Source organism: Vulpes lagopus, chromosome 2 (assembly GCF_018345385.1).
Source record: "Vulpes lagopus strain Blue_001 chromosome 2, ASM1834538v1, whole genome shotgun sequence".
NCBI lineage: Eukaryota > Metazoa > Chordata > Mammalia > Carnivora > Canidae > Vulpes > Vulpes lagopus.
In genome coordinates this window covers 98,882,063-98,903,585 of record NC_054825.1, presented here as the reverse complement: position 1 = coordinate 98,903,585, position 21,523 = coordinate 98,882,063, and the positions used below count along the sequence as shown (strand labels likewise).

Here is a 21,523-nt window from a genome sequence, read left to right as displayed (position 1 = left end):
ATGCATGGAAGTAAAATTGAGAAGAGTGACATAGGTATCAAGAGAATGATGGAAGTGGATGGAGGTGATCGTGATGGAGATAAACCACATGATGGAGATGGGGAAGGAGGGTTGGAAACAAAATGGATGTTGAATGACCATTGCACATAGTTCTATGTTCTATGTTTATTACATTACGGTCCACATAACCACGCAGTCGAGATGCAGAGCTGTTCTGTCACTACAAAGATCTCGTTGTGCTGCCCCTTTCTTGTCACACCTCCTCCCCTCCCCCACCATCCCCAGCCCCTGACAAGTAATCTTCCCCATCTCCATAATTTTGTCATTTTGAAAATGTTACATCAATTAATCATACAATGTGTGACTTTTGTTTGAAACTGACTTTTTCACTGAGCATAATGTCCTTGCCATTCATCTAAGTTGTTGTATGTGTCAAACCCTGCCCTCCTGTGCATTACTTAAACATTTTTTGGAACCCTATTTTGATTTATCTGTTTTTAGTATATCTCTTAGGCATTTAATGGTTGCCTTAGATGTTATATTATATATATGTAGTTTATCATAGTCCACTAGTTTTGACATTTTACCAGATTAAGTTAAGTACAGAAATCTCCTACCCTTCACATCCCTTTACCCTCTACCAGTTGTCTGAACTATTTTTCTGCAGACATTGAAAACTCCGTCACAGTTACAATTTCTGTTTCAGCCATCAAATACAATTTAGGAAACTCAAGAGGAAAAGGAGATTCCATTGTGTTTACCTGTATTTTTATTCTTTCTGTCATTCTTTTTTCCTTTGTGATGTTCCATGAGTTCAAGTCTGTAGAAATAGATTCTAGAGCAGCCTGGGTGGTTAGCGGTTTAGCGCCACCTTCAGCCCAGGGTGTGATCCTGGGGACCCAGGATCAAGTCCCATGTCAGGCTCCCTGCATGGAGATCTTCATCTCAGACTGTATTGATTTCCCCTTCCTTCCCAAATAATATTATTACAAGCTCTAGGATTCTGGGCTGGCAGTTCTCTTCCAGCACCCAAAAATTGCTATGGCACTTAGTGCTGGGCTGCTTGGTTTCTAATGGGATAACATCAGGTCCTTTCTTACACTCCCATGCATATGTGAGGTTCTGTTCACTTGTTTTCTCTCTGTTGTTTGAATGGGGTCATTTCCATCATTCTGTCTTCAAGTTCACCCATTCTTTTCTTCATCACCCTCATTCGGATGCTAAACCCATCACTGGGTTTTTAAATTTTACTTATTGTATCTTTCAGTTCTAAAATTTTCCTTTGATTCTTATGCTGTCTATGTCTTTGCTGAAATTTTTTTTTTTCACTTGTTTCAAGCATGTTCGTAATTGCTTATCGATAACCACTTTAAAATGCTTGTCAGATCATTTCAGAATCTGACTTATCTTGATGTTAGTATCTCCTGATTGCCTTTTTTCAATCCCTCTGTCAGTACCTCTAGTTTTCTCTCAGTGCCTCAGGTGTTATGTTTGTTTTTGCTTCATATACAAGGACCTTCATGTTCTCTACTCTTCCTCAATCTGATTTCCTACCACTTAACCCACATTCATCCTACGCCCCATCAAAAATAAGTGACTTATGGAGTGCCTGGGTGGCTCAGTTGGCTGAGCATTCGGCTCTTGATTTCAGCTGAAGTCATGGTCTCAGGGTTGTGGAATTGAACCCTGCATCACATTCTCTCCCTCTCCCAGCTTGTGCGCATGCACACTCACTCTCAAATAAATAAAATCTGAAAAATGACTTACGATTTCAGCAGCCCATCATGGCTCATTAAAATGGCAGCTCTGGTATCTACATATTTTTTCTCCAGGCAGACATTTGCCCTGGAATAACATTGAATTTACCTTAGTTGTCACTGACCTTGTTACCAACCCTTCCTATACAAGCATCTTCCAGCAGAGGAGAGTGGAGGTCATTGCCAGTGGTTGGGGAAAGAGGCCCATCCCAAACTATGTTGCTTTTAGTTGACCCAAAAAGATTGATCAGTGATACTATGAGATTCAAACTTCAGTGGATTCCAATATGGTTTTAGATACTACATCTAGCTAAACAGGATTTGACCATACAGATGTCTGGTCAGACATGAAAAGCATTGGACTTCCCATGGTGTGGACTATGTTAGATAGGCTGAAGACAGGGGCTATCAAAGGGATGCTGAAAGCTTTACAGAGTTGAAGGATATCTTGTGGTTGTATTAGTTAGCTATTACTATAGAACAAATTATTCAAAATCAAGTGGCTTAAGACAGCACTTACTATTTTACAGTTCTTTGGGTCAGGAACCCAAGTCCAGCTCAGCCAGGGCCTCTGGCTCTCTCCTAAGGCTGCAGTAATCTCAGGGATTGGCTGAGAAGGTTAACTTCCTAGTTCATGCATGTGTTTGTCGTTGACAAGATTCAGTTCCTCTCAGGGTGTTGGGCTGAAGTGTCAGTTCCTTATGAACTCTTGGCCAGAGGCCTCCCTCAGGTCCCTGCCACATAGTCTTCTCCAGAGAGCAAGCATCTCCCAACATGGCTGCTTGTTTCATCAGGGTGAGCCAGTGAGAAGGGGTCAGAGCACTGCCAAGACAGACTTTAAAACAATATTTTGTAAACTAATCACAGCAATTACAGCCTATCACTTTTGCTGTATTCTTTTTGTTAGAGACAAGTCACTAGGCCCAGCCCACAGCCCAGGGGAGGGAATTGCACAAGGGTGTGAGTGCCCAGAAACCGGGACTTTGGGTGGCATCCTAGAAGTCTGCCTAACACAGACTTCAGATTTTGAAAAAGGTGGAGAAAAGTTTAGAAGCCTACTTGGGAGGCACTGTGACCCACATCATCCTCATAGTGCGGTTACTTTAGCGATTCCTTCCTTCACACCACCAAAGGTACTGCCAGCAAGCATCACTGGTCTCATGTTCTGATTCATCAGTAAGCCAACTGCCATGGCCACTTGGCTTGTGCAAGAAGGTTGATGCCAAAGAAATTATCTCATATTCCACCTGGAAGGTGACCATCTTTGTCTATCCTCACAATACTAGATGGAATTATTGGCATCAAGTCTACAACTGAGGACACCTTGAGTGACGAATACCTTGACAACCAAATGGTCAACTAATTCAAGTGCAAACATAAGAAAAAACATCAGTGACAGCAAAAGAGCTGTGTAGGCTTCCCCTCTACTTATTGTATGCTGAGTACTCTTGTTTTCAAGTATCAGGCCAATTTGAGGTTGTGTCCCTCCATGACGGTATTGACATGTAACCACTGTCACACATCAGCAGTTGGGAGAATCAGATGCTAACCTGTCTCTGGGTAGAGAAAGTCCATGCAGTTCCAGCTATTAAAGGCACTAATCCCTGTGGGTGGTTATATTTATAGCCCCAACATTTAACATCTTTGAGAAGAAGTAAAACTGAATTTATTCACAGATGATAGGATTTTATACGTAGAATATCCTAAAAAATCTACACCAAAAAAAAAAAAAAGAATCTACACAAAGCAACTAGAACTAATTAGTGAATTTATCACGGTTACAAAATTCAGGGTCACTGTATAAAAGATAATTCTTTTTCTTTATAACACCAATGAACAATTGGCAAATGAAAAATTTGAAATATCATTTACAATAGCATCAAAACCTCATATTCCTTAGGAAAGATTTTTAAAAATAAGATCTGTACCCTGAAAACTATAAAACATAGCTGAGAAACCAAATGAATGAAGACATGTATCATGTTTATAGAATAGAAGACTCAACATTATAAAGATCTAACTTCTGGAAGTTGACCTATAGATTCAACTCAATCTCAATAAAATCCTCAGCAAAGGTTTTTTTTATTTTAGAAGTAACAAGCTGATTTTAAAATGTAAATGCAAGGAGGCTTAAACTAGCCACAGCAATGTCGAAGAAAGGACAAAGTTGTAGGACTTTTATTATCTGATTTTAAGACTCGCAGTAAATCAAGCTACAGTAATCAAGATATTTGAATATAGCATAAGAACAAATATATAAATTAATGGAATGGAAGAGAGTTGAGAAATATACATAAAAGCAATTGATTTTTGACAAATATAAATCAGTTCAATAACAAAGGAATAATATTTTCAGTAAATGGTGCTGGAACAATTGGATAGCTGAACTCTATCCTTTACTTCACACCATTTTAAAACAGATCAGAGACCTAATGTAATAGCTAAAATTATAAAACTTCAGGAAGAAAATATAGAAAAAAAAGCCTTATGACCTTCAGCCAAGCAAAGATTTCTTAAAACCAATTAAAAAAAAATTTAAAAGGCATGAACCTGGGGGGAAAAAACTTGATAAGCTGAACTTTTTTTCAAAATTAAAAACTACTGCTCTTTGAGAGACTGCTAAGAATGTGAAAAGGCAAGCCACAGTCTGGGAGGAAACTTTCTCAGTATATATACCTGACAAAGGACTTATCCAGCATATACAAAGAACTCTTTCTACTCAATATTTAAAGAGCAGCTCAATTTTTTAAATGGGCAAAAGATTTGAATGGACACCTCACGAAAGAAAGTCGTGCAGATGGCCAAATGAACATGAGAAGATGTTCAGTGTCATTGTGCACCAAGGAAGGGCAACTAAAACTACAATGTGATATCACTACACACCCATTAGAATGGCTAAAATTTAAAAGACTAATGCCAAGTGTTAATAAGGATATAGAGCAATTGGAACTTTCATTACTTGTGGGAATGTAAAGTGGTACAACAGGTTGGCAGTTTCTTGTAAAATTAACCATTGTGTTACTATAAGACTCAGCCATTCCACTCCTAAGTATTTTACCCAGGAGAAGTGAAAACACATGTCCTCCCACTCTTTCATATACAAATGTTCACAGCAGCTGTATTCATAATAGCCCAAAACTGGAAGCAGTCAAGTGCCCATCAGTAAGTGAGTAGAAAAACAAAATGTGGTATATCCATACAGTGGAATACCACTCAGCAACAATAAGTTAATTATTGATCCATGCCACAACATGGGTGAATATCAGAATGATTATGCCAAATGAAAAAATCTAGACACAGAAACATATGTGCAATTTTATTTATGGGATCTAGAAAGGCAAATTGAATCTATAGGTACAGAAAGTAGATCAATGATTCCCTGGAGCTGGGGCGGGGGTGGGTGAAATGGGGCTGTAGTTTCCAAAGGAGCACACAAGGAAACCTTGTGTACTTAGAATGGCTTCATTTTATTGTATGTAAGTTATGCCTCAGTAAAATTAATTTTAAAATAAAGTCTTTTGTGAGAATTTTTTAAAAACAATACTAAACAAAATCATCAGTATTGATGAGATAAATACACTGGGGATGAATTTTTTTTAACTTTATTTTTATTATATTTTTTTAAAGATTTATTTATTTATTCATGAGAGACACAGACAGAGAGAGAGAGGCAGAGATGTAGGCAGAGGGAGAAGCAGGCTCCTCACAGGGAGCCCAATGTGAGACTTGATCCCGGATCCCAGGATCACGACCTGAGCCAAAGGCTGGAGCCCTACCGCTGAGCCACCCAGGCGTCCTACTGGGGATGAATTTAAGAACACTCAGTATTAATGTTCTTGGATGGGAATGGAGATTTGTGGAATCATGATCATTGTGATGAGGTGTTAAGTCATTTACACCAAGCAGATACGAACCTTCTCTACCTCTTCTGATAACCAGCCTGCTGTGCTTAATTGAGTTAATGAAAGTGGCTGAGCAGTAACCAAGATAGCCAGCTGCTTGGAAGTTTGAGCTCAGGCATGCTCCCCAAGCCCATCCTGTCTTCCCTCAAACCATGGTTCTGTAATATTGATGCCCAGGGTGTCCCTCACATGTCCTTGTGGACAAGATCATGGTCACCAGTTATAAAGGTGATTTGAGTCAATGGTTCAGAGGAGAAGTATAAAGAATGTCTTTCAAGAACTTGCTCAGTGTGAATGCTATGTTCAACAGGAAAGCCAATTTTAAAGGTGAGAAATATCAAAGTAGGATTAATAATGAAACCAGAAGTGCAATGAAATAATCAGCTAGTGGGACCAGAATCAAAATGGTAAGAAGAAAGGGGAAACTTGGAGAAAGTGCCACCGCATCATCACTGATGCTAGACCAAAGAGGGCACCTCCAATGGAGACACCATTGGAAAGTTGACTATGCAGCCCAGAGAGCAAGTAGGGTAGGGTCTAGTCAGTCCCAAAATTGGAAAAATCCTGGAACAAGTCAGTTCTGTAGCAGTTTTTTTTTTAATCTCATATGAACTATATATAAACTACAGTACTATTTGCCTCTCAGTCCTTAACTGAGTACGTAAGGAGAATGCATACATTGCAGTTAATCAGAATAAAAATAAGAGTCTTTTTAAATTCGGCACCATCATAGACCTATCTGTAGCTTATGTTCTTCCAAGTTGATGCGATTTGATTCATTTGATACCTTTGGGCCAGGACCATCCCTGGTTGCATTTTGCCTGAATGAGCCCAAGTGTCATGTTCTAGGAGAGTTGTCCCATCTGGTCTGTGTTTCTGGAGTACTTGGTCTGCATCCTTCAGCTGCAGCACTTCACACATCGCATCTTAGTGTTCTGATTACATGTGCAGACCGAGTTCCTGGTGAGGGCCTTCTTCTGGTTTATAGACCACCACCTTCTCGCAGTGTCCTCACGTGGCTGTCTGATGTCGCCTCCTCTTCCTAAAGGACACTAATTCCATCATAGGGACCCCACCCTCACCTCCTGAAGGCCCCCTCTCCAAAAACCATCACTGTTGGGATTAGAGTTTTCACCATAAGAATTTAAGGGGGACACAAACATTAATTCCATAATACCAACAGTCCCTGAAAATCCACTTTATTTTTTATTTTGGAGCCAAAAGTCAAGATTCATTTTAATTATCTTTATAAATTACATATTTCTACCACATCTTTATTGGATTCTATGTTAGGAACTGGGGCAAGATTGCTAAAAGTAGAAGTAGCAATGTATTAGGGGGGAAAGGGACTTAATATGAAATTGGAGCTACACTCGTGGGATTCCCCCTCTCCTTAAAACACAGCAGCAAAAGGGATAGAAGCTACTTTCCCCCGAAATATCTAAACATAATGAGCATGCCAGAGACAGAGGGATTATTTGGCTCATGGGCCCAGAGGGCAAGGTATGTGGATTGGGATCTCTAGCCCGTAAATGGCTGTTGAGCATGATGGCCACGTGGGTATGAACTACATTTCATTTTTATGTAATGGATTTGGAGATTCCGTTTCTGAAAACTCATTATATAGCAGCTAAAACTTAAGGCTCATCAAAATTCCTTTGGTAACTGCCAATTTTTATGGCACTCCCCTCACATTCCACTGACTGTCTCCCCTGTTGCAGAGGTGCCCTATAATCATTACCATTGTCACCTTTGTGGCTTAATTCAGTCATTACAGCTAATTGTTCATTTCTGAGACCCACTCTGAGCTATCTCTTCGGTGTGAAATCTTCCACGAGTTAGCAAGCATGCTTAAAAGTTCCCAAACTACATTTCTCAGAGTATTTTCTTAGCACACCAAAGGCAGTTAGGACTCGCTGGGTTATGTGAAGATTATTTAGAAGGAGTTAAAAGAAATTAGCCTTCCTTAGCATGCTGAATACAACGCTGGCGCTTTACTTGATACAAAAGAAAATTAAGAGCTGGTGGTGCCCTTCAGCAAGCTTTGCTGTCTAATAAAATGCACAGAACAAAGAGTTAGTGGTAATGCCAGGAGAAAGTTGTTCCTTGTTCCATTTGTTTGTTTGGGTTGTTTTTTTTTTTTTTCCTAGAGGAAAGACTCTTGAAGAAAATAAGAGTATTAGGAGGCATGAGATGTGCTGAAAGCAGTCCACGAAGCTGTGGATGGGGGTCAAGACATTTCATTCAGTAACTAAGCCCTGGAAAAGATCAGAGAGAAGTTCCAGAAGTGCAGTAGGGACAGAAAAGCCAGGTGGCAGTGGGTCCCTCACTGCACCTTCTCTATTGATGTTCCCCAACATTCTGTCCTGGGTGCTCTCCTCGTGCGGCCTGCTCCAGCAGTGCTCCTGTTCGTTTCCTTCCACTGCTGTTTTGTCCTGATGATTTTCAAACAAGTATCTGTAACCTCAGTTTTCTGCTGGCCTTCCAGGTGTTTCCTATTGCCTACTAAATCTCTCATGCTTCCACACTGACCTACCCTATAGCATCCCTTTGAGAATCAGTTCTCTGTATCACTGCACACTGGAATGTAGGCTCCCTGAGACTGGAGACCAGGGTTATTTTTTTCCCTGTTATATTCCCAGTTCTTGGCAAGACCTCACATAGAGCACATGCTCAGCAAATACTTGTAGAATTAATCAGTGATTAAGATTTCAAAATGAAACCCATGGTATTCTCCCAGAAAACACTGAATCTTCTCTATTCTCCATTTCAGCTTGTGGCAGGACCACTAGCCTCATCCACCTGTCAGTCAACCAGAAAACTGACATGCACAGTGGTTTCCTCTTTCTGCTTCACCCTCCACATCCTGTCATGCCTTCCTTTCATTTTCTCCTCAGTGTCATTCGTTCATTGCCAGATACTTATCAAAGGCTGTAGGATAGGCTAGTAAAAATTGGGGGGGGGGGGGCACTGCATTGACCCCTGCCTTCAGGTCCCCCTGTGACATTCCTGCTGCCTCTCACCCTCCTCTCCACCCCCCCCACCCAGTCTCAGACATTCTTGACTCCCTTCCTGCCCACCCACCCCACCCCCACCTCTCCACTGGCCCCTTGAGCTAGCACCATTCCATCTCCTCACCCAGCCCAGTATAGTCAACACAACCAATATTTGAAGACCGCACAGAGGACTTCACATTACCTACAGAATGGAGTAGGTTTCTCTTGCTGCTGTAACAAATTACCTGAAACTGGCTTAACACAAATGTATTGTATTACATCTCTGTATGTCAGAGGTCTGACATGAGAGTCACTGAGTCAAATCAAAGTGTTGGCAGGGCTGTGTTCCTTTCTGGAGGCTCTGCATAGGAAAAGGCTTTCCTTGTCTTTTGCAGCTCCTACAGGCTGCCCACATTCCTCAGCTTGCAGCCTCTTTCATGTTACAGAAGTGAGTTGATGACTCCTCACGGGGCATCACTTTAAGTGTTCCACCTGCCAGTTCCACTTGTAAGGACCCCTGTGATTCCACTGGACACCCCTCCCCCGATAATCTAGTTTTATCTCCCTATCTTAAGGCCAGCTGATTTGGAGCGTTAATTCCATATGCAGTCATAACTCTCCTTTGCCATGTCATACTCACAGGTCCCAGCAAGTAGGGTGTGAATGCCCTTGGGGGGACCGTTACTGTGCCTACCATGTACAGTCTCCATTTCCTCTCACAATTTGGCACTGACTTACCTTTTTAACCTCATTTTCAAGCACTTCGTCCAACTATCTTGCATGCTTTGCCTCTGTGCTCTCCCCTTCCTGTGGCTCTCTACCCTTTCTTCCTAGCACCTGCCTATTTAGAGCCTACTTCACATTTACCACCTCTGTGATACCATCCATTTTCTCGTGTTCCCTTGTGTGTGCATGTAACATGCAGGACTCTAGCTAAATGAAGTCGGAAGCATACACTAATGGAGACTCTCTTGCTTGCACACCAGAGAAAATTTTGAATGAGCTTACCTATCGCCACGTACGGCTGAGAACAAGGTTAGAGCAGGAGAATAGTGTCTGTAGCAGACCCAAATAAGTCAATCAAGACTCTTTCCTCAGCACCTCTGTGCCAAGTTGGCCTCCTTCTTGCCTCTCAGTGGCCTTCTCTGTGAGAATGGGGAGAAATGGGAGTGGGAAGAGGGAATGTCCCGAGTTTATATTTCACTCTACCTGGCAACATCAAAGGATTGGGCCATGTGTCCAAGCTTTGACCAACCATATGATGAGGGAAGTGGCCATTATGGTCGACTAAGCCTGGGTCTTATATGCACCCCTTCCACTCCGGAGCTTTTGGGGGTTGTTGGGATCATGACTGGCCGCCTCAGGTGGTTGAAAATTGTGGAAGAGTAACTCCCCCAGAGGGCGGGGATCAGCAGGGCAGGGTGCTGGGCAGATAGCTGAGGCAAAATGAAGGAAGCACTAAAACCAAGAAACAAAGTGTTCTAGGAGCACCACAGAAAGAGCACTTTGGGAAGCATAGGATGCCATGCACAGGACCAAATGATCTGGGATTCTTTGATTTCGAGAAGGCAATATACGGTAAAATGTTTAAAGCCATGAAACAGAGGAGTGACATGATCCAGCTATTTAGAATGAGAACTCTGATGCCCAGGGAGATGGGGCAATGGATCCATTCCTAAATAATGACTATTTCATAAAAACCTACTACATAGTATTAAGGAATGCTAAGAAAGGGATAGATCCAGGACTGTCCACAATGGTGCATAATTGTAGGGAGTGGGAATTAGAGATCAAAGGTCTCCACCCCACGTGACTGGGAAGACAGCATAACCAGATAAAAGGGGAAGCCAAGACAAGGGATAGACTTGGCCAGGTTGTCAGTTTTAGCTTGAGAAACATTAAATTTGAGACGTGGTCAGGAAACCTATAAGATATTTCATAGGCAGTTAGAAATACAGAGAAGAAACCAGGATTAAATAGTTCTATTTGGAAGTAGAAAAGAAATAGTAGTTTAAGTCTTTCCCAAAATGTGGGATACATATACTTGTTCAAGAGATGGAATTTAAGGGCAGCCTGAGTGGCCCAGCGGTGTGGCGCTGCCTTCAGCCTGGCGCGTGATTCTGGAGACCCGGGATCGGGTCCCATGTCAGCCTCTGCGTGGAGCCTGCTTCTCACTTTGCCTGTGTTTTTGCCTCTCTCTCTCTTTGTGTCTCTCATGAATAAATCTTAAAAAAAAAAAGAGAGAGATGAATATAGGTAACACATGGACTCTGAACTGAGTAACATTGAAGCAAGTCATATTTCTCTTTACTGTCAGGAGAAGCACTTAGTTTGCTTTTAGGGTCCTGATGGGCCCTCTGGTGTATGCTGCTCCCCCACTTGCCCAGGCGTCCTGCTCCGCTTCCTATAGGCAACAGTTTCACATCACACTGTTGTCCATTGATGGTAATGACAGTTTACTTTCAAAATAAACATATTAAGCAAAGTCTTTTGGAAATTACATAATAGTACAGGTGGCACATATACATCACAGAAATAGTGATGGTGGGATGCAAAGTGACTGAAGTTTAGGGAACATCTACACAAGCCAAAGTGGGTGAGATTGTGCAAGCAGAGCATAGAGCCAGAAGGACAAGATCAGGACTTTGGGGAATGTCATCTAAAGGCAAGAGATAGAGAAACCCCAGGAAAAGAGGATGGTCAGAGGTAGAACCTAGTTCTTAGGGGAGAAAAAGCCAAAGGAAGTGTGCGTTTCAAGATGTTGTCAAATGCTTGAGTTGATTGAGATTTAGAACCAGGAAAAGTTGTTAGACTTAACTAAATCTGCAGACTTTTGGAAGTTTCAGAGGAGTTGTAATATGCAACTTCCAAGGGCTAAAGAATAAACGGAGTGACAGGGTGATGAGGAAGTAGAAGGAAGAATGTGTCTGTCTACTCAGAGATAAAAGTGGAAGAGGGTTGGGACAGCACCTTGAAGACAGAAGCAAGCCTGAGGTGAGTGTGTTTATAGACCAAGATGGAGCAGCCAATAGAGAAGCAAGGGAAAGAGGAAAGGAGGAGGCAGTGTTCTAAGCATTTACAGAGTAGAAACTACAGGGTGGCCATAAAGGCTGGGAACATGGTGAATATATGCTTATGATTGTGGTTCCCTATGTTCTCATTGAGGCGGTTTAATGATCTGTACAATCATTACAAGTACATACGGCACACGAACGCATTTCCATCAATCCCCAACATGCATCTGTGAGGATTGTCTGAGATTTCCAGACCAAACCCATACCCTCGGCGTGCCCCGTAAGTAATCAGGGGAAGTCAAACTTAAAAAAAAAAAAAAAAAAGGTTTCCAGACTTTCCAAGTTCCAAAAGAAAATGAGATACAGGGATCAAGGAGGTAGAACTACCGGTGGTCACATCCAAGTCTTAAATTCAAAGATTCTGTTTTCTGGGGGCACCTGGCTGGCTTGTTCTGTAAAGATGCGACTCTTGATCTTGGGGTCATGAGTTCGAGCCCCACATTGGGTGTAGAGGTTACTTAAAATCTTTTAAAAAATCCCAGACTGTTTTCTGTGACCCCACCCCCACCAACATGTGGTGGAGGCATCAGAACTCAGAAGCTCTGCAGTCTAGCACTGAGAGCAGTACCAACTAGTGGCACATGTGCAGCAGGTCAAGTGGTACAGAACCCTGGGGGTTTGCACAGAACTTGAAGAACTGTAGAAGGTAATCATTGTTTTTGTCATCTGTAGGGCATGTTTTGGCCACAGCACATGTTTCAAGTTTGCCCTTCTTAACTACTACACTCCCAGAGGCAGGTACCAAAAACAAGGACTCAAAAACTTTTTTATATCTTCTATCAAAATCTTAATGTAAGAGCATCAGTAGGCAAAGTACTTCTTGCAGTTCAATCTGTACATTACAAAATGTCTCTAGGTGGACTCACAAGAGGCAGGTACTGCTGGCAAGTGGCCACGGTAACGAAGAGCAAGAATTGAAGGATAAATTCTCACCGTGTACCTACTTTAGACCTTTCAAATTTTGAAGTGTGCCGTTAACTTATTTCTTAAACTTGTTTAAGTGTAAGTACAAGATATTTCCTAAGGTTTTTCTAATGCAGGTCATGAATGAAAAACTTCAGCACTGTATGGAGCTGACAGATCTAATGCGGAATCACCTGACTGAGAAGAGGGCGCTCCGCCTGGAGTGGATGATTGTCATCCTCATCACCATCGAGGTAAATAGCTTTTGAAAATGAAAGTAAGAGCACCTGGCTGGCTCAGTGGAGTGTGCAACTCTTGATCTCAGGGTTCTGAGTTCAAGCCTCAAATTGGGTGTAGAGATGACTTAAACATTAAAAATATTAAAAAAAAAAAAAATGTTTTTTGACATAGAAAATGACAGTGGAAAAGAGCATGGCTTTGTTCTGATTACTAAGTATATTTGGAAGTGAGGTTAAGTTTCAAGTGACTATGGTAATATTGCAAATGCATGAAGTGTGATTTTTGGAGAAATTCCATTTTTAAAGACAGCATTTAGAGAAAGTTCTGGCTGCATATTTTTCATGTACGACCCAGCAGCAAGTATCTTTGCCTCAGATCTGCAGCTTGCCGTATGGGAAAGACTTTAGGAGCATTTTTCATTAATCACAATTTTGGAAAAGTCATTTTTAGTTTTTACCAGTGGCTTGCTATGAAATTTAATAAATCTCTTTTTACCACCCTAAGGTAATGTTTGAGCTGGGACGAGTATTTTTCTGATCAAGTGATAATCAGAGAAGAGTTAACAGTACAAGAGATATTCAAGTTCTACAATCAAAAGTAAATGCTCACTGTTGGGGAAATCTCTTAATAGGTATTTAATTTTTTTAAATCAAGAAGTTGTGATGATCTTTTTCAGCTCCTAAATGTATTGCTGCTTGAATAAAAATTATGAAATATCTGGTGTTTGGGTCTTTAACACTGAGAATTTTAAAGGAAGATATTTTAAAGAACTATAGAAAGCTTAGCACCTAGGATATGCAGGCAGATACTTATTAAAGCCAAAAGGCTTAGATTTTGGGCACTACCTCTCACCTGTCTCCAAGAAATATCAATCCCAGCCTAGGAGAGCCAAATAGGAAACTCTGGACTGTTGAAATAAATACAGGACAGGTTTGTGATGACTAGAGTGAATTTTATATACGTACTTTGGATGGCATAATCTCAGTATGGCTGCTCACTGGCACTTCTCCCTTTATTAATCAGGACTATCCATGCTTTTACTACCAACCTAGTCAAAATATTCTTCCCACACATTTTTTTTTGTTTCACACATACTTTCGGGAAATGAAAAAATGCCAAGAACAAAGAACTTGACATTTATGTGCTTACCATCTTGAATTGATGAACATTTTTAAAAAGCAAAGTCCTTTTGGGGCACATGTGTGGCACAGTTGGTTAAGCTCCTAACTCTTGGTCTTGGCTCAGATATGATCTCAGGGTCATGAGATCCAGCCCCATCTTGGGCTTAAGACTCTCCCTCTTCCCCCTATGCTCTTAACATCTCTAAAATAAGTCTTTAAAAAGCAGATTCCTTATCTTCATTTTTATGCATAACCTCCACTTGCCTCACCATTAAAAATTCTATTTTTTTTCATGCATTATAGTTGACCCTTGAATGGGGGGGGGCAGGGGCTAGACATACTCACCCCCCACAGTTGAAAACCTCTAACTTTACTCCACCAAAACTTAACTACCAGCCTGTCAACCGGAAGCCTTACTAATAAGTCAATTAACACATTTCTTGTATTTTTACTGTATTCTTACAATAAGGCAAGTTGGAGAAAGGTTGAGAAATGCATTTACATACTGTATGTACTGTGTTTATGGAAAAAAAATCCACCTGCATATAAATGGAACTGTGAAACTCAATAAAACCTGTTGTTCAAGGTTTATATCCATGAAAACAGTATTACTGTTCTAACTTGATACTTATTTTGCAACTTAACTGCTACACACTATTTCACAAAGAAAATATACATATACCTATACCCTTACCAGATTTACATACTTATTTGCTCTAATAGTGCAAAGGTAAACATCTTAGTACCATTTTCATTTTTAGCACAGTGCCAGAGTTTGATTAGCAGTCTGCTAAAACACCTATATCCTATATCCTAAGACTTCCCTAGGAACATGTGGGCATGCAGAGTCAAGTAATGCATTCTAGATCTTTAAGTTCCACAGAAGCACTTTTATATAAAGCTGCTATGCCTGTATACACACCTGCAGCCAATGTATGAAGCCTGAAGCCTGTTCTCCCCTTTCACATCTTCCCTTCTCACCCAGTCTTCAATGTTAGTTTGGTCCACTATATTTAAAAACCTGTAAGTGTATTTAACCTATATCTAAAAATTTGGGGGAAGCCAACAGGAAGACAATTTGAAATAACTGGTCAACAAAGCTTTCTAATTTCATAGGAACCATATAAGCCCCCACTTATTAAGAGGGGCATTTCTAATAAAGTTTTACTCTAAGTATCATATGTACATTTGCTGTGTCAACTGTGTGTTAATTATAACAATTTTAACAACAAAATATGAACATTTGGTGTCTTATGGTCATTGCAAAACCTAACATTTCAACTTATATACAAATATGCCACAATAAACAAAAGGATAATCAATAAGACCTTCAAGCAAAAATTTATTAGGTAAACATTTTGTGGGAGGAATTAACAGTTTTTCAAGAAGAAAAAAGGAACAGTTAAGTATGAATTGTTTACTTACGTTTATTAAAGCAATCATGGCAGACACTCATTATGGTATTACATTCCACTACATACATTAATGACAAATACCTTTATTTTTAAATACCAATACTTAACGATTCATCAGAAACTGCATCTTTTTCAACTCCTTAAATTATGAAAAAGCTTCAACTTAAAAAAAATAAAAAACCTCTTTCCTAGAACTTGATTTTATTTATTGGAAAGAAGGAGAACACAAGCAGGGGGGAGTGACAGGAGAGGGAGAAGCAGACCCCTGCTGAGCAGGGAGCCCAATACAGGGCTTGAACCCAGCACCCTAGGATCATGATGTGAGCTAAAGGCACCCAGGTGCCCCAGTTGTTTTATTTTTTCTTTTAATTATTTTAGGTGTAACAGAAGAAAATTTTTCATGATCACAACTTCTTTAACAACAAAAAGAAATCCTACCAGAAGACTGAGGAAAGCCTAAAGTATCTTCACCTTGGTGAAGCACTCCTCAAAGTGTTATCAAATTTCTATCACTCATGAGAGGAGTGACTAAGACCAACCTAGATTTGCATTCCTCACCACCACCTACTAGCTCTATCACCTTGGGCAAATCACTGAACCTCTCTGGGTCTAAGTCTCTTCATCTGTAAAATGGTTTTAACAGTACCACTACCTCAGAGAGCTGCTGTGAGGATTAATGGAATTAACACATGTGAAGCTACCAGTTTACTGTTATTACAAACCATCTGAGTATAAAATCTATTGGATTCTGAAATAAAACAAGTTGACTATTCAGTGCATGCCCCAAAAGGCTTTTAAACTCTACATATTTTGTATGTACCAGGCAGCTGCCAATAGGCATTCTGGGGTGCCGCCTTCAGATAATCACAGCAGTCAGAAACAGGAATATTTTTACATATAAAATTAATATACTGCTTCTACTCTCAGAAACATTTTTTTACAAAACTTAATCATATTCACCTATTTTTAATTCCAAAGTGTGGTGCTCAGACCAATTCCCCAGCAAACATTTAGGTGCCCCTGATTTATATTCCTGTGTTTCGCAATCAGGATTTCTGAGGCTGCAACTAAGGAATATTTTTTAAAACTCTCCAAGAGATTCCCATGCTCCCTATACTGAGAAAGCAAAGATAGAGATTTTTCAGTAATTCATTAGCACCTTCTTGTTCCATTTAATGTACTAAGTACATTACTGAATCTCCTCAGGTAATTCCTTTTCTTTCCCTACCCCAACCTCCTCATGCTCTCCTCTCCCTGCCTTTACAAACTTTATGTGTGGGGCCCTTGCTGTGAGATGATGAAGATGAGTAAAGGAAGCTTTTCCAAATACTTCCAATCCAAGCCTATTAACTTTCAATTTTCCACTGATTATGAATTGCCATTTTTAAAAGAAGTTTTAAGGTCACTATTCCAAATTCCCTTTCCTTATGGGACCTTTCCTCAGGGGTTTAAGGGAACAGGATTTTTTAAAGGGCACATTTTTTTCACTCCTTCTGCACAATTTGAAACATAGATTTAAATGTTATCTTTAAAAAACAAAATGCTTCAGAGCACCAGGGTGGCTCAGTCGGTTAGATGTTCAACTCTTGGTTTCTGCTCAGGTTCTAACCTCATGAGTAATGGGATAGAGCCCTGGCGTCAGGCTCCATGCTCAGCGGGAGTCCACTTGGATATTCTTCTCCTTTGCCCTTTTCCTGTGCCGTGCCTGCGTGCTCTTTCCAAATAAATAAATCTTTTAAAAATTTTAAAAATAAAAAAATGTTTCAACATGTCCTAGACTGTTATGATAGAATAGGCTGGAAAGCACACAACTGTAAAACCTAGTCACAGAGACCCTCCTTTTTTTCATGTAATACAACAAATACTCAAGATGTGCTACTCTACGCTCCAAAATACAGTTGGCAGAGATCATGAAAAGGGCTCCTACTTTCATGAAGCTTACATTTAAATGAAAGTTGTAGGACAAGTAAACAACTAATCTGCTTAAAGATAGCAGATGTTCCACAAAGAAATCTCTGAAAAAATCAGGAAAGGTGAACACAACAGTTAAACTAAAGAACCTAAAATTTACGTGCAATTTAGACAGCACTAGAACTGAAAAGAAGCCCAAAACAGGAGAGATCCTGGTTAAGTATGAATTTGACTTTCAATCTAGCTTTTTTTGTTTTTAAGACTTATTTATTTATTCATGAGAGACAGGGGGGTGGGGGGGCAGAGACACAGGCAGAGGGAGAAGCAGGCTCCATGAAGGGAGACTCGATCTCGGGTCTCCAGGATCACACCCTGTGCTGAAAGCGGCATTAAACCACTGAGCCACCCGGGCTGCCCCTAATCTAGCTTCAATACACAAGTCTTAAAAACCTGCTTACAAGAATTTAATATTGCTAATATAGAAATATGTAACTTGACTACTACTTGAACTCATCACACAAAGACTTACATACAGAGGGCAACAAACCAACAAAAAAATGAAGTAATTCCAGTCAAATCTAAGCCAGCAAACACTCGTCTTTAAATTCAGAGTATTGATCTTAATCTAAAAAGTCTCATGTGGTTTAGGTTCTGGTTACCTTAGAGATTTTGACTCTAAGCACTCTGATGGCAAGTATGATTAGTTTGAATACTTGTCCTGTGGTTCACTAATGAAATCTGATAAACTGGAGTCCTCAAATTTTATATGGTTCTTTCAGATCCTGGATTTCCTGGCACTGAGAGGTTTCCTGCAGCAGCCAGACTTTCAGTGGTAGGCTAGGGAAGACCTGGGCAAAGCAGCCAGCTGATTATCCTAGCTTCAGACCACATTTTAGAAATTAATGTTTAGACAACTTTTTCACAGGAGGACTCTCCTGCCACTCACAGATCTTTAATATGGATAAACTACTAAAAATAGGAATCTAGGGGATCCCTGGGTGGCTCAGCGGTTTAGCACTGCCTTCAGCCCTGGGCATGATCCTGGAATCCCAGGATCAAGTCCCACATTCAGACTCCCTGAATGAAGCCTGCTTCTCCCTCTGCTTATATCTCTCTGCCTCTCTCTCGCTGTGTCTCTCATGAATAAATAAAATCTTTTAATAAATAATAAAAATGGGAATCTCCCCCACCAGTGATCAATCACTTTCATAAAGAAAAACAAGTGGGTATCATACACAGACACAGTTACCAGGGGAAGTAGTGTTTCCCTGTAAATTTCGTCACTGATTTCACTTTCAAACATAAAAATCCCAAGTCAAACACAATTCTATGAACAAAAATTCAGATGCAGATTTCTAAGAAAGATTTCTAAATTAAAATAAATGTCTTAAAAATCAGTTGTGACTACTGAGATTTATGTTACAATTTGGAGTCCTTCACCCAATTTGGCTGAGGAAAGAAGCCAAGGCTACATATTACACAACTCCATTTATAAAACATGCTAAGAGACAAAAATGATGATGGAGAACAAATCAGTGGCTATTGGGGATATCAAGTGGGAGGAGGTTAAGTATACAAAAAGACAGCATGGGCAAGTTTTTTGAAAGTGGTAGAAGTGATCTGTATTCTAACTGATGGTAGTTACCACAAATATTTATCTATGTTACTTCATAGAACTATACACCAAAAGAAAAAAATTTCACTGTATAATTTTTAAAATTTCTTTAATCAGTGATTACTTCAAAAATACCTTAATGACCTTATCATGGACTGAGGTACTGTGCTAAGCCCCCTTACATACATTCTTATTTTATAGGCACACAAACCTGAGAGATAAATATTATCCCTATTTGAGTAAAAACAAAAACAAAACACTGAGGCTCAGAAGTGAACATGCCCAAAGGCCAAACTACTTAAGGTTACAGAGCAGGATTCCAACCTAGATTTGACTGCAAAGCCTATATTCTTCATCAATGTAAATATCCTATACTCTCTCTCCTCTAGTCATAAATACCAACCACTGTCTCTTCCAATGATGTCAGAAAGCTATTAAATTTACTCATTCTATTCCTAACTCAATACATTATAATAAAGTGAAAATATGCAGATGAGCAAAACATGATTCTAGAGCAGCACAGTCCAAAAGAACTTTCTGCAACAATTGAAATATTCTGTATCTGTGTTGTCCAATAGGTAGCCTATATCCACATGTGGCTAGTGTGACATTAATTTGCAAAGGCATGTATGGCTAGTAGCTAACCGCACTGGACAGCACACTTCTAGAGAAGTAACTTAAAAAGAACATGCATGAGAGAGAAAAAAGCAACTTATCAAAATATGGCAACTCAACAATAAAACAATTAAAGGTAGATGTATAATAAAGGAGTAAAGGTGAGAAATGCACAACCACTTGGGGCACCTGGGTGGCTTAGTCAGTTAAGCATCCAACTCGATTTCAGCTCAGGTCATGATCTCAGGATCGTCGGGCTCTGAGCTCATCGTGGAGTCAGCTTGTCCCTAACCCTCTGTTCCTCCCGGCGCTTGCTCTCGCTCTCTCAAATAAATAAAGAAGGAAATGCACAACCAAACAGGTCACAAAACTAAGTCTATTTTTCAAACATCTACTCACCCTTCAAGATTCAGTTTAAATACCAACTTCATTTATACTACCACTACACTTTAAATATGTGTATATAAAGAACAAACTGTATATAAAGTATATGACTGTGTTTTCCGCCACTGGACTGTGAATATCTTAAGGACAGATATTAACATATATATCACCAGCACCTCCCACCTGTATCCAAAGGCTTTGTACAATAAACATTTTTTTCATTCAGTTCTAGTGGGAAAAATTATCTTGTTAGGTCCTTCAACTACAAATTCAATTCTGCAAGCATTTGAGTACCAGCAATATATAGGAAAGAGAAGTCCCTGTAAAAAATTTACAGTGGGGATGGGAGTTACAAGACACAGGTAAACAACAAGAGCAATCACGTAAATATAATGCACATAAGCATGTGCTTCATGGCTGAACAGCAACTGTCAGGTGTCCTGATGGTAAGAGAAACTGGAAAGCAGTTTAAGAACAAAGCAGCTATTGTCAATTCTGCAACAGCAGAGGTGTAAGAAAATTTACTGTATCCCCAACCTATTACTCAGGAAAGTCTACTGGATTTAAAAGAAAAAAGTTAAGGGAGGCCTTCAAAATTTATCCTGGCTCTACTCACATTATCCATGTATATCAGGGTCCCATCCTACTCCTTTATACCACAAAGAAAAAACTGGTCTTAGAACAAATCTTACTAGATCCAAAGTTTCCATGACTGTCTCACAGCAGAAAGTGGTATCCATTTCTTTCATACTCAAACCCTGATTATCTTTGTTATAATACCTTCTTTTAGGTCCTAGAAATGTGCTATCTAGAATAGTTACAGAGTACAGTCTCCAGGTCGGTATATATGCAGCATCTGGAGCTAACAGTAAGTAAAGTCCTTCAGAGCAGCCCGGGTGGCTCAGCGGTTTAAGGCCACCTTCAGCCCAGGGCATGATCCTGGAGTCCCGGGATCAAGTCCCACATCAGGCTCCCTGCATGGAGCCTGCTTCTCCCTCTGCCTCTTTCTCTCTCTGTGTCTCTCATGAATAAATAAACAAAATATTTTTAAAAAATAAATTCATTCATTTAAATCTTTTAAATTCATAAGTATATTTTGTTTCCTCTAAAAATAAATGGGAAGGCGGTACTGGTATGAGGAGTCTGCAAATTCACAGACATCAGGTATTATCTGTAGGCCAAACAAACAAAGTATTACTATCATGTAGAAGTTTGCAAACCACGAGACTAGGAAACAACAGTTCTATACTATAACTTCTTTATATATTTAAAAATCACTAACAAGTTTTCTCATCTTAATCAGCACACACATCATTCATGACAAAAAAAAAAAAAGAAACAGAAAAATCTGTTTAAATGTTCCTACACTGAATGGCCATGCGCTGGCTAATTACTTAACTTCTTTGAGCCTCCCTTCTCAAATTTAAGATTGAGGGCGTGAGACTAAAAGCCCTCAGAGAAAAAAACTGACTTAATTAACTAAGATAATTACTTACAGATTGACTTCAACAAGGCTTCTGATTCAATCCTAATTCACCCATAAACAGGAAAAATACAGAACTGTGGTAGTTATTAAAATATGTCATAAAT

The 21,523-nt window shown here is 39.9% G+C and overlaps 1 protein-coding gene across 2 annotated transcripts in view; it reads left to right on the top strand.

Annotated features, from left to right (window-relative positions):
* The window catches only part of RMND1 (required for meiotic nuclear division 1 homolog), a 43,927-nt gene extending 30,339 nt beyond the window's left edge, over positions 1–13,588 (top strand). For both annotated transcript variants that reach the window (XM_041743133.1, XM_041743134.1), the window contains 2 exons: positions 12,770–12,886; positions 13,377–13,588. In XM_041743133.1, coding sequence (XP_041599067.1) covers positions 12,770–12,886; positions 13,377–13,409 — 150 coding nt within the window. In that variant the 3' untranslated portion in view covers positions 13,410–13,588. The remainder of the gene's footprint in view (positions 1–12,769; positions 12,887–13,376) is intronic.
* Positions 13,589–21,523: the final 7,935 nt, after the last annotated feature.